At 45.5% G+C, this 12,912-nt stretch overlaps 1 protein-coding gene across 1 annotated transcript in view; it reads left to right on the top strand.

Annotated features, from left to right (window-relative positions):
• Positions 1 to 12,912, top strand: part of LRRK2 (leucine rich repeat kinase 2) — a 117,067-nt gene that overhangs the window by 31,414 nt on the left and 72,741 nt on the right. Inside the window, exons 7-10 of the mRNA XM_044982338.1 lie at positions 983 to 1,114; positions 4,077 to 4,196; positions 5,421 to 5,545; positions 12,480 to 12,559. Of these exons, the coding sequence (XP_044838273.1) occupies positions 983 to 1,114; positions 4,077 to 4,196; positions 5,421 to 5,545; positions 12,480 to 12,559 (457 nt within the window). The remainder of the gene's footprint in view (positions 1 to 982; positions 1,115 to 4,076; positions 4,197 to 5,420; positions 5,546 to 12,479; positions 12,560 to 12,912) is intronic.

Genomic DNA, 12,912 nt, shown 5'->3' with positions numbered 1-12,912 from the left:
CTTCCACTTTAAACTAGGTGTAGAAATATTTGTAATTAAAACCTGCACTTTGGCACATCATTCAAAAAGCCAGAAGCATACCTTAGCAGAACACTTCTAAGCATTCTCTATCTATTGAATGGGCAGAGCTAACAGCCAAAATAAGTGATGTTAACTTGCCTACAAAAAGGAGAGGAGATTAGAATTACAATGGTTAGAGCAGGGCATTACGGGTCAACATTTCTGGGTTGTATTCCAGGCCCTGCCACTGAACTGATGTACTGTATATCCTTGAGCTAATCACTTAAATACTGTATACTTCTGTTTACTCATCTGTAAAATGTGCAAAGAAATATTTACCTACCTGTTTACAGATTAATATTTGTAAAGCACCTGGAGATCTCTTTATGAAAGGTGCTATATAAGTAAAAGGTGTCATTTCTGTTAAATGGCTAAATATATAACGGAAGCAGATCAGTAACAATTCACACTGTAAGTGACTCTAAGGCCTGGTCTACACTGGGGGGGGGAGGTGTCGAACTAAGGTACGCAAGTTCAGCTACGCGAATAGTGTAGCTGAACTCGAACTACCTTAGTTCGAACTACTCACCCGTCCAGACGCCGCGGGATCGAAGTCCGCGGCTCCCCCGTCGACTCCGCCACCGCCGTTTGCGGTGGTGGAGTTCCGGAGTCGACGGGAGCACGTTCGGAGTTCGAACTATCGCGTCTAATCTAGACGTGATAGTTCGAACTCCGAGAAGTCGAACTCTACGCGTCGACCTGGCAGGTAAGTGTAGACCTACCTTAAGTTGAAGTAAAACACCATTTGTAAGTATAGGTTTTAGTTAATATCTTTCATTGTGGAAATAAGCAGAAATAATAAAAATTGTCACAAGGGCTAAAACCAAGGTATATATCCAGTTTTTGAAATACATGTATGTATTCAAACCCTATCATTTAATTTTTCTTATTTAAGAAGCATAACAATGTTTTTTTACTTTAGCCAGCAATGTTGAAGTGCTCATGTCTGGAAATGTTAGATGTTACAATGTCATAGTGGAAACGATGAAAACATTCCCTAACAGTGAACCAATTCAGGAAGTGAGTTGCTGTTTGTTGCACAAGCTTACACTGAGTAAGTTCATGAAATAGTATTTTATACTGAAATTTTTCATTGTTTGCTTACTTCTTTAACAGCTGACAGTGTTGCTAGTGACAAAATTGCACCACCAGTTAACTTTTAGAATAGAACTATATTAATGTTTTATATCTAGCCAGACAAATAAAGAATGTATTCGTATTGTGGTAGCTCCTGAGGCCCTAGTCATGTAGACATGATGCTGTACCAATACAGAAAAAAAAGACAGCCTCTTCCCTGAAAATCTTAGTTTAAGTACAAGCCAAGAGAGGAGAGAAATACAACAAACAGACAGGAGAAGCACAAGGCAACAATGACACCTATGTGTGCATAGTATCAAAGCCTTCTTTTTAGAGTTATTACGGCATGGAAGATATTTCCTTCTAGGATTTCATATTTGAGGTGCTGATGTTGAGTACCTGAGAAACAACTGATGGTACTATGTTTTCCTTGTAGAAAGTGTTCTCTGGGATCTCATTTATCCTCCTTATAGTGCTCCCAAAGATCCACATCACAATAACCCTTCCTCTGGCCAAGGAAAGTTGGACATGGTTGCTTCTGGATTGTAGAAATGCTTCCGTGTTGACTGGGGTTAATTAAGAGCAAAACAAGGTGCTCCTCCACCCTCACAACGGACATCGTGTTATGCTCTATAGTCTTTGCAGCCCCTGCTTGCCTGAGAAGTTTAGGACCTGGATTTGAATCTCCTGAATTGTACGGCTCCTTCTAGAGTGTCAGTCTGACCTGTTGATATTTTACTTTTGGTTATGCCTGGTATAACTCACAGTCAAGTTAAATCTTGCTCTGTCTCATTTATAATTTTTATGTTTAAATTAGAATAACGGTGAAAGCTTGCAAATTCAATAGCTTATGTTCAATTGTGACAAGACAGGTTTCAGAATTGTAGCTGTGTTAGTCTGTATCAGCAAAAATAAAGAGGCGTACTTGTGGCACCATAGAAACTAACGAATTTATTTGGGCATAAGCTTTCGTGGGCTAAAACCCACTTCATCAGATGCATGGATTGGAAAATACAGGTAAGGCAACTCCCATCTTCTCATGTACTATGTATATATGTCTTCCTACTGTATTTTCCACTCCATGCATCTGATGAAGTGGGTTTTAGCCCATGAAAGCTTATGCCCAAATAAATTTGTTAGTCTCTAAGGTGTGACAAGATAGAATCACCACTTTTGCTGGTCTGAAGATGATCTGGTAATTTAAAGGCATTTACAGTACAAAATAGGTTCATTATGTGTCACATTCATACTTTTCTCTTTTAGATGAGCCTCTAGAGAGAGGCTCTCAAATTGTTTTATACCTAAGCACCTGAATGCCTGTAAGCTACATAAAGAAATGCAGCCAGAAACAGCTATTTAACAGAACAGGACACCACTACATAACTACATATCCATTTACAAGGGGAATTAAGTTAGACATTTCAGAATGATGCTGATGTGTTTAAGTGCTTTTTTGAATTTGAGCCATAGAGTTCAATCGTGCAAGATGCTGATCCTGTTTATTTCCTATTGAAAGCAATAGAAATTTGAGGGTGCTCAACCCCTTGCAGGATCAACTCTATAGTGAGTTGGAGTAAGCAAGGTTAGCTTCCTGTTGTGTGTCAGAAAAGCACCATCAGACCACAAGTGGTATGCTCTTCAGTTTTGCATTTCATCTGAAAGGCTAGAGAAAACCATTATTCCTTTTAAAACTTTGATTTTTTTTTTCTGTCACATTGGTAGAGTGATTCAACTCTCTCTTAATTAAGAATTACTAAACAAAATTAAATATCAGATACAATAGATGTAACTAGCAGAATATGTTTAATGAAGTAGGTACTCCTAAAATAAGATTTACGTGTAGTATTTATTTTCCTTGGGAAGGATAGGGAAATTTGTTTGTTCTTTGCGGTATTCCTTACTTTGAACCTAGGGCAGGAAATGCTGCACATACCATAGTAAATGTTTCTTTTTAGAGATGCTCATTATATATACAGCAAAGATATTTATCTTCCTACTGTTTCAAAATGTGTAAACTCTTTTTTTATAAACTTTTTTTTTATATAATTAGAAGCTTTTGCTAATCCCTGATCTATTTTGTGTGGCAAGATCTCTTTTTCAGAATATAGGTCAAAATAGTTAAATAGCTTCCCTTACAGGGTCAGTCAAGTGTCAGTGCAGAAATCAAAGTTCAGGTCTGTACTTTGGTCAGGGTATGTCTACACTGGAAACTTCAAAGCACTGCCACGGGAATGCTCCCACGACAGCGCTTTGAAGTGCGAGTGTGGTCACACGCGAGCGCTGAGAGACAGCTCTCCCAGCGCTCCTGGTAATCCATCTCCACGAAGGGATTAGCTCTGAGCACTGGGAGCCCGGCTCCCAGCGCTCGGAGCCCATCTACACTAGCGCTTTAAAGCGCTCAGACTTGCTGTTACCACCCCCCTGAACCAGCAAGTTAGAGCACTGTAAAATATAAGTGTAGACAAGCCCATAGTTATTTGAAGGCAGGAATAGCTTGGAAATAATGCAGTGGCTGCAAACTCTGCCTTTTGACAGAGGTGAGCACTTCATTTTGCTCTTCATTAACACCTTCTGTAGCTGCCTAAAGGAATGGTGTTTATAGGCGCTAGAGAGTCACATCAAGCAAGTCTCATCTGAAGGTAGGTAAAATCCTCTTTGAAGGATTCAGTGGAATATAGAGGATCCCCATGGGTCCTTCCTACGTGAATGAAGAGGAGAAACCAAAGAACCCAGTTCCCCGTTTTTCTTATTTTTGGCCAGTTATCCTCATTTCACAATGCAATTTACTTACTATGTCAAACAAATTAACTGCCTCATCTGCTGTTTTTCTTCAAGCACAGTATGTATGTCCTATTCATGTGGATATAACTATATTGTCTCTGTATATAAATATAGATCTAGCTAGATATATTCAGATAAAATTATAATCTACTTTTTAGGAAAATTTTTCAACATCCTGGTATTAAATGAGGTACACGAAGTCATTGTGAAGGCTGTTATAAGATACTCTGCAAATGCAAAGTTACAGGCTGCAGCACTCGGTTGTTTAGCTCTCCTCAGTAAGTAAATTCCTTACTAATTACCTAAATAAAATGATTAATAGACAAACGTTTGTTTCCACAGTTGGTGTGCTAGTGTAATTTCCTGTGGTTTCATAATTCTTCTGTATTTTGTCACTAGTAGATTTCAAACAGGAATAGGGGTTAACAAGGCTAGGTATGCAACAGAGTTTTATCCTGCTCACCTGTTAGAGCGCATTGTTTTGTTGTAGCATGCCAGTATCTACCAGTTAACCGCGTCACCTACCCTCCGCTCAGTTGGTATAGTGTTTTGATGAGCACTAACATATCTATTCATAGGTTGCATACTGGATAATCCCTTCTTAGTTTAAAAACTATTGTGAGGGTAGTGAATATAGAAATTCTGAATCTAAGGTTGATGATTGGTTTGTGTATCTGCAAATACTGCTATGGCAGTTTACTTCTGTTTCCCAGCAGGGTGGTGTCTGTGTTCTAGAAATAACCTGACAGTTTTGAGCTTTGTTTGAAGCTGCATTAAGGCCACAGTTTTCAAATGTGGGCGTCTGTTAGTTTGTTTGGGTTGTGATCCTGTAACCCCTTACAAGTGTTAATAATTGTCACACTGCAGTCAGTTGGGTTGCTCATGTGAATAAGGGTACCAAAGGTGTAGCAGATAGCAGAACTAGGCCTACTTTGTGTAACCTTTAGTACCATGTTGGCAACCATTCATTTTCATAAGTACTGAAATACACTGACAATTTAAAACCACATTTTATTTTACTCTTGCCCAATACTTCTCTTAGCTATTTCAGTGTACCCTTCTTTTCCTAATGACAGAAGAGTGCTGGAAGATCACAGTAACTCTGTGATGAATGGCAGTGTACAAGTGTCGTAGGGTCATGTTTTAACATCTGCAGTATTCTTTCTGTGAACATGAAAATAAATGTGTGCATGCATTTTAAAATTAGAAATATGGCCTGAGATATAACTACATTTAATTTAACACCCTCTTGTCTGTAATGAACTTTTAAAATATTTTCATAATGTCAAAGAAAATGGGAAAAAAATCTCTTGCAGAACTTGAATCAGAAGTTGTTATCTTTCCTAAAAGGGACTGGCTTATATCACCTTTCTCTGGTAAAATCAGCTTTGGCAAAATCTGATTTAGCCGCATAGGCAGAGATGAGCACCCACGTAACTCAGAGTGAGAACAAGTCCTAAATCTTTTATTTTCACAATAAGGATTGTCATTTTATTTTCAAGCGGAAACAATATTTTTAAACCAAGACTTCGAGGAAAGAAAAGAAGAGGAAGAGGGAGAAAAATTATATTGGCTGGAAGCATGCTATAAAGCATTAAAATTGCACCGAAAAAACACAGATGTACAGGTGAGAATTTTGGGGGAGTGTGTGTGTGTGTGTGTGTGTGTGTGTGTGTAAATAAAAAAAAGTAAATGCACAAGTGAAGGTGTTTAGCAAAGTAATTCTCTCAAATGTACTAAAATTATAGTCTGTAGAAATAAAGATTGGGTTTTGCTTAATTATTAATAATGGCTTCTCATGATAGAAGTGCATGTAGCCCCACTCTTTTTCACAGACAGGCTCTTACCACCTGTTAGAGGGTGCCATGATTTAGAGAAGCAAGGGAACTCAAGATTGTTAATAAATACCTTGTCACACAAAATAAATAAATAGATAAATAAAACCCAACAGGCTGTAAAACAGCATGTTCATTCAGTTACAATATCTTCTGTTGTGTCCATCAGATTATACCTTTTATGAGAGTGAGACCCACTTGGGAAGAATAATCTTCCCTTGGCAAACGGAAACACTTTAAATATTCCCCCAAATCAGTAGGTGAATCTTGACTAACAAACTATTTATTTATAGTAAAGGGAAGTTTGAATAAAGAGAAATGTATCCTATTTGTGATCATAATTATTTGCTGACATGACACTGAAAATGATTTATTCTAGCCTACACTGTCTGGTCAGTCATGGTCAGCATAGTGTTAGCTAACTCAGTTCTTCACATTCATGTTTGAACACAATAACATTTTCTCAGATAGATAAAGTCTGGATGACTGGACTGGAGTTAGGAATTAATGGTTGTCACTTCTCCATTAGTTCATCTCCTCAGTGGTGTGGTCTCTGTCACTTCTTCAGATCATGCCTATGTAGTCAGTGAGGGTATAATTCACATGTGATACAGAGGACCAATGCAAGGCCTTGTTGGAGGCTGAAGTGTGGGCCAGGATCTTACCCTGTAGCCTTCATACCACAATATAAGAGAACAGAAATATAAGTGTTTATAAATTTTTAACCTAAGAGCCACGAGTCTCTGAAAAAAAGAATGAGACACATATAGCTTGTATGGTCAATGTCTGTTCTTCGAGTGATTGCTCATGTGCATTCCACAATAGGAGGTGAGCATGCTGGCCACATGCACCAGTGCCAGAAGTTTTTCCCTTAGCAGTACCCGTAGGGGAGTACCCCTAGCAACTCCTGGAGTGGCGCTGCCATGGCATAGTTCCCCCCACCCTCAGTTCCTTCTTGCTGCCAGTGAAGGTGCCTCAGAACTGCTTTGCTCCAGCTCTGCTGTAGCTTTCGCTCTTGGACTTCATTTAGTTCATAGTTTAGTTAGTACCTGTAGTTAAAAAATTTAAAAAAAAGAATGTTTAGTTAGAATAGTTAAGTGTGCCTGGGTTGGGGCATGCGACACTTGCAAATAGCCTATGCCCGTGAGTGATCTGCATGCGGACTGTTCACGCTGTCTGGGGGAAACCCACTTCAACAATCGCTGCAGGATTTGCAGATCCGTCAAGCCTTGGACCAAGAAGGAGCAGGACATGTGGCGCCAAGACATTTTGATAGTCGGCCCTGACCCTGACACCGTTGTGCCACTCCGAATCGGAACCAAGCACCGCGGCATCAGTGTGCAGCGAGCCATTGGTGCCGTGCAGCGAGCCATTGGTGCCATCCAGCAGTCAGCACCGCTCCCTGTCCACGGGATGCTCAAAAAAGGCAAAGAAGAGGTCGTCTTTGCCACGACACCAGAGCAAGGCTTGGGGAGAGACTTGACGTGCCTTGAGCAGCTCTCCATCCTCTTCGGCCTCCGACTCAAGTCGAGTGGAGTAGCCTGGTCCACTCCGAGCTGACCTCTCTGGGTGCCAGTGCCCACATTTGGGTGCCCTCCACACTAGAGGCCCTGCAGGCGGCTTGAGATGTTCTCTCTACCAGTACCAGTTGCACAGACACCAGTGTCTCCCCAGTCCAGAGGCAAGCCGCTGCTTGGACCCCCACAATCGCCACCTGGACAGTACCGCTCGCGGTCAAGGGAAGGTTCCTGACAATGTTCTCCACTCAGTGACCGTCACACACACACAGCCTGCACCAGTCCCCGTCGACCCCCACCAGGTTTGTCTGGCTGGGTGCCGAGCATCAGGGCTTCCAGGCACTGCTCTGCCTCGAGGGAACGTAGACCTTGCGATGAGAGCATGCGCTGCCGGGACCAGGACAGGCGGCACTGGAACTCGTTGTCTCTGAGAAGCTATTGCAGCCCTTTGAGATATGGACGCCAACGCCGCTCCCGCTTGTCGTCATGCTCAAGGTCCCCGCCATGGTACCACTCCCACAGCCCCAGGCATAGATCGCCGGAACCATGCGGTCGTGGATCCGCCTGCTCCTTCACGCTGAGATCACGGTCTCGTGCTCGGCACCATTCGCGACACTGCAACTTGTCCCCATCCTGGGATAACGGTAGATCGTATGCCTGCCCAGCCTCCCTTCAAAGTCAGCAGTCAGTGGGCCAGGCGAGTCAAGCGGGGCAGTCCGCTCTGATGGTGCCACAGCAGGTGCAGTGGCACTGGGCTCCCTGGCTAGCGCCATGGTACCAATGGGCCCCGTAGGCCCCAACGCAGCCCCCGGTGGTGGCTTGCTTGGTGGACAGAACCGTGGAAAGACCGTTGGCTTCCCTCTCTCAACCTCCCAGAAAAGGGTCAGTGGCGCGCTCATCCCCAGTCCCGTGCTCAGAAGGGGACCAAATGGTGGGCCTAGCAGTACCGGTGAGGATGCACAGCTCCATCCTCATCCTCCCCCAATGAGGCAATCACGGCTCCTCCTCCTCCTCCTCCTGTACCGCAGGAGAACACAAAAGCCCACCAAGAGTTGTTGAAAAGGGTGGCATCAAGTGTCAACCTTCAAGTGCAGGAGGTGGAGGAACCCTCGGACTCTCTCTTTGATATTCTCTCGGCTATGGCACTGACCAGGGTGGCTCTCCCACTCCATGAAGGGGTGGCAAAGATTTCAAATGCCCTGTGGCAAACCCTGGCTTCCTTGCCCCCCATTTCTAAGAAAACTGGAAGTATTTCGTGCCTGCCAAGGGGCACAAGTATCTCTATACCCACCCCACCCCCAACTCCTTAGTGGTCAAGGCAGTCAACCATAAGGAGCGTCAAGGCCAACCCTCTTCTACCTCTAAGAATAAGGACTCGAGACTTGACATATTCGGTAGAAAGATTTATTCATCCTTGAGTTTCCAACTGAGGGTAGCGAACCACCAAGCCCTGCTGGGCAGATATGACTTCAACTTGTGGTGCTCAGTGCCCAAATTTTCAGATTCCCTTCCACAGCTTGATTAAAAAGGAGTTTAAGGCTCTGGTTGAGAAGGGCACAGCCGCGCTAGGGCGGCCCTTCAGGCAGCCTCAGATGCCGCAGATATGGCTGTGACATCTGTGGCCTCTGCAGTGTCCATGAGGAGAGCGTCATGGCTCCTGTTGTCTGGGTTGTCCAGCGAGGCGCAGAACTCCTTGCAGGACCTTCCGTTCGACAGCAAGGCCCTATTCGTGGAACAAACAGATATGAAGTTACATGGTCTTAAGGACTCCCACACTACTGGTCTCTATGTCCTGGTCCCAGACAGGACCAAATTCAAACCGCAACAGACCCCAAGTCAGGCCACCCACTCTAGATATGAGCCCCTTTATTAAAAAAAAAAAAATCAAGGGACTATAAAAAGCGCCCACAACGGCAATCCTGGCCTGTGCCCCAGCCTGGGCCCTCTAAGGGCAAGCAGGCGGGTAAGCACCAGTTTTGATGGGATGCCTGGGGGTGACTTGCCAGTTTGCACCAAGGATCCACCCGACTTTCCCTTCTCCAACTGCTTATGTACTTTCCTCCCAGAGTGGTCCTGGCTGACCTCGGACCGATGGGTCCTCAACACCATCTTCCAGGGCTATACCCTCCAATTCCTTGCTACCCGACCCTGTCACTCTTCAGGGTCCCCTCTCACGGGGGCTTACTCGAGCAAGAGGTGCAGCGGCTCCTTCACTTAGGAGTGGTGGAGGTGGTGCTGGCAGAATTCAGACACAAGGGGTACTACTCCCGCTATTTCCTTATCCTGAAGGCGAAAGGAGGGCTCAGGCCCATCCTGGACCTGCGAGGCCTGAACCAGTACATGGTAAAGCTCAAGTTTCACATGGTCTCTCTGGCCTCCATCATCCCCTCCCTGGATCATGGAGACTGGTACGCCGCCCTCAATCTACAGGACGTGTACTTCCACATTCACATATTCGAGGGCCACAGGCATTTCCTCCGCTTCACGGTAGGGCAGGAACACTACCAGTTCACTGTCCTCCCGTTTGGCCTATTGACAGCACCCAGGGTCTTCGCATAGTGTATGTCTGTGGTAGTGGCCTACCTCAGATGTCAGGGGGTCCAGATCTTTCCCTACATCAATGACTGGCTGGTCAAAGGCAGCTCCTTTGGTCAAAGGCAGCTCACAGGTACAGGATCACGTAACACTCCTCCTGTCCACATGCGCCATGCTGGGGCTGCTGGTAAACAACACCAAATCCACACTGGTACCGGTGCAACGCATAGAATTTATTGGTGCAGTTCTGGACATGACATCGGCCAGAGCCTCCCTCCCACTGGACAGATTCAAAACCCTGAGGGAGCTCCTTGGGGTGGTCACGAGGTTTCCCCATGACAACCGCCAGAGTGTGCCTCCAGCTTCTGGGTCGCATGTACATGGCTCATCACGCCAGGCTCAGGATGAAGCCCCTTCAGCTTCGGTTGGCCTCTGCATTTTCCCAGTCCAGAGACAGGATGGACAAAGTCCTCACGGTACCTGAACCTGTGCTAGCCTCCCTCTGTTGGTGGTCTGCCCCGGGGAACATGGTCCAAGGAGTTCCGTTCAGGGGCCAGCCTGACTGTGGAGCTGATGTCTGATGCGTCAGACTTGGGGTGGGGAGCCCATGTGGGAAACCTCCAGACCCAAGGTCTGTGGTCAGTGTAGGAACTAGCCCTGCACATAAATGTCAAGGAGCTCAGGGCAGTCCGTCTAGCCTGTGTGGCTTTTTGCCTGGACCTGGCAGGCAGGATAGTCAGGGTTCTCACGGACAACACGGTCTTGATGTTCTACATCAGCAGGCAAGGCGGGACCCCCCCTCTGCCCTCTGCCACAAAGCCCTCAAGCTGTGGAACTTCTGTATAGCCCATGATATCACCCTGGAAGCCCACCACTTACTGGGTGCCTGGGACTCTCAGGCAGATCGGCTGAGCCAGGACTTTTCCTCTCAGCATGAATGGTTGCTGCACGCAAAGGTGGTGCACAGGATCGTCCGCATGTGGGGCACTCCCCAAGTGGACCTCTTTGCGACCAGGCAGAATCACCGGTGTCCCTGTTTCTGCTCCGGCGGGGTGGTGGGGAAGGGCATGGGTGTGATCTCTGACGCCTTCCTTCTGTCTTGGTCCGGTCAGCTTCTGTATGCCTATCCCCTGTTTCCACTGATCGGCAAGGTCTTGGAAAAGGTTGCAAAAGGCTTGGACCACCTCTTTCCTTATGTTAGGCCTCCAGTCCCACAGTGGGACCTGAACTTGGTACTGGCCAAGGTGATGGGACTGCTATTTGAACCGCTTGCTACATGCTTCTGGTCCCACCTCGCCACAAAGAAAGCTACTTTCCCTGAGATCATGTCCGCTTGGTGGGTCTCCAAGCGCCGGACTCTGACCTCCGAACCCCCGTACATGGTGTTCCATAAGGACAAGGTCCAGCTCTGACCACATCCCTCGCTCCGACCGCATCCCTTGTTCCTCCCCAAGGTGGTCTCCGCCTATCATATGGGCCAGGACATTTTCCTGCCGATGCTCTGTCCCAAGCCCCACACGTCCAGTGAGGAGTGCCACCTCCACATGCTAGATGTAAGATGGGCTCTAGCCTTTTACCTGGAGCGTACGAAACTGTTCAGGAAATCTTCGCAGCTGTTCATTGCCACGGCTGAACGCATGAAAGGTTGGTCAATCTCCACCTAGCGGCTCTCCAACTGGATCATTTCATGTATCCGGACTTGTTACGACCTGGTGGGAGTTCCCCCGCCGCCAGTAGTGAGGGCACAGTCGACAAGAGCGCAAGCCTTGTCAGCTGCCTTTCTGGCTCACATCCCTATTCAGGACATTTGCAGGGCTGCCACGTGGCCATCGGTCCACATGTTCATCTTGCATTACGCGATCGTCTCCCAAACTAGGGAGGACGCTGGGTTCGGCAGGGCGGTGCTCCGTCCTGAGTGTCTGTGAACTCCTATCCACCTGGAACAGATATAGTTTGGAATCACCTATTGTGGAATGCACATGAGCAATCACTTGAAGAAGAAAAGACAGTTACCTTTTCCGTAACTGGTCTTCAAGATGTGTTGCTCATGTCTATTCCACATCCTGCCCTCCTTTCCCTCTGTCGGAGTTGTCCGTCAAGAAGGAACTGAGGCTGGGGGGAGTGCGCAGCGCTTTATACCGCACCATGATGGTGCCACTCCAGGGGTCCCCTACGGGTACTGCTAAGGGAAAAACTTCCGGCACCAGTGCACGTGGTGAGCACGTACACCTATTGTGGAATGGACATGAACAACACATCTCAAAGAACACCACTTACGGTTATCAACTTGGTATTACTTAGCACAGTGAGAAAAAGAGATGGTCCATGGCTTGTTTGAAAAAAAAACAAACCAGGGAAATTCCTAAATTCTATTCATGAAATAAAACAACAATCAATAAGAACATGAGATGTGTGTTTTTTTAGTAAGATCTGTATATATAAAAATTAAGTGAGGCTTTCTGTCATCATAATAACCCTGGATAACATAAATTATGACTGAATTAGTATTTTTATTCATAACTGTTTTTTTTTTTTGTTTTTGATGTGTTGACCTCCACAACAGAGTGGCAAAAATAGTGGAACTATTTTTAAAATGTTTTTTAAAATAATTTGTAGCTGTTTTAAATTGTATTTGTTTTTAAAGTAGTTTATTTTGCTCTTGTTTTAAATTCAGGAGGCTGCTTGTTGGGCTTTGAACAATCTGTTTATGTACCAATGCAACCTTCATGAGAAAATTGGAGATGAAGATAAACAGTCAGTAGTAATAACTTGAATTATATGTTGGGGAGCACAGAGATTCAAAACTAATTGTTAGGTCACTTGGGTTAATTAATTTATGGTACTTTGTTTCCCTTTTGTTGCTTTCTAATTCATCAAACAGTGCAGGGCCAGCAGCGATACCTGGGGGAGGGATGCTGCCTGAAGACACTCAGCTTGTTGCTGTTCCCAAAAGATTAGGGGTGGGGGAGGAGTTTCAACCACCTGGTAGCTTGGGAGAAGAAGATGAGGAATAAGCCCCCAAATTAGATGGAAAGCTGAGGTGTCAGGGGCACTACTGGAATCAGGGACGAGAAGCTGGACTTGGGCGAGACGTAGAGAATCTCCTT

This window comes from Mauremys mutica, chromosome 1, assembly GCF_020497125.1.
Source record: "Mauremys mutica isolate MM-2020 ecotype Southern chromosome 1, ASM2049712v1, whole genome shotgun sequence".
Taxonomy (NCBI): Eukaryota; Metazoa; Chordata; order Testudines; family Geoemydidae; genus Mauremys; species Mauremys mutica.
The sequence above is the reverse complement of the archived record's forward strand: the minus strand, read 5'-3'. Positions and strand labels throughout refer to the sequence as shown.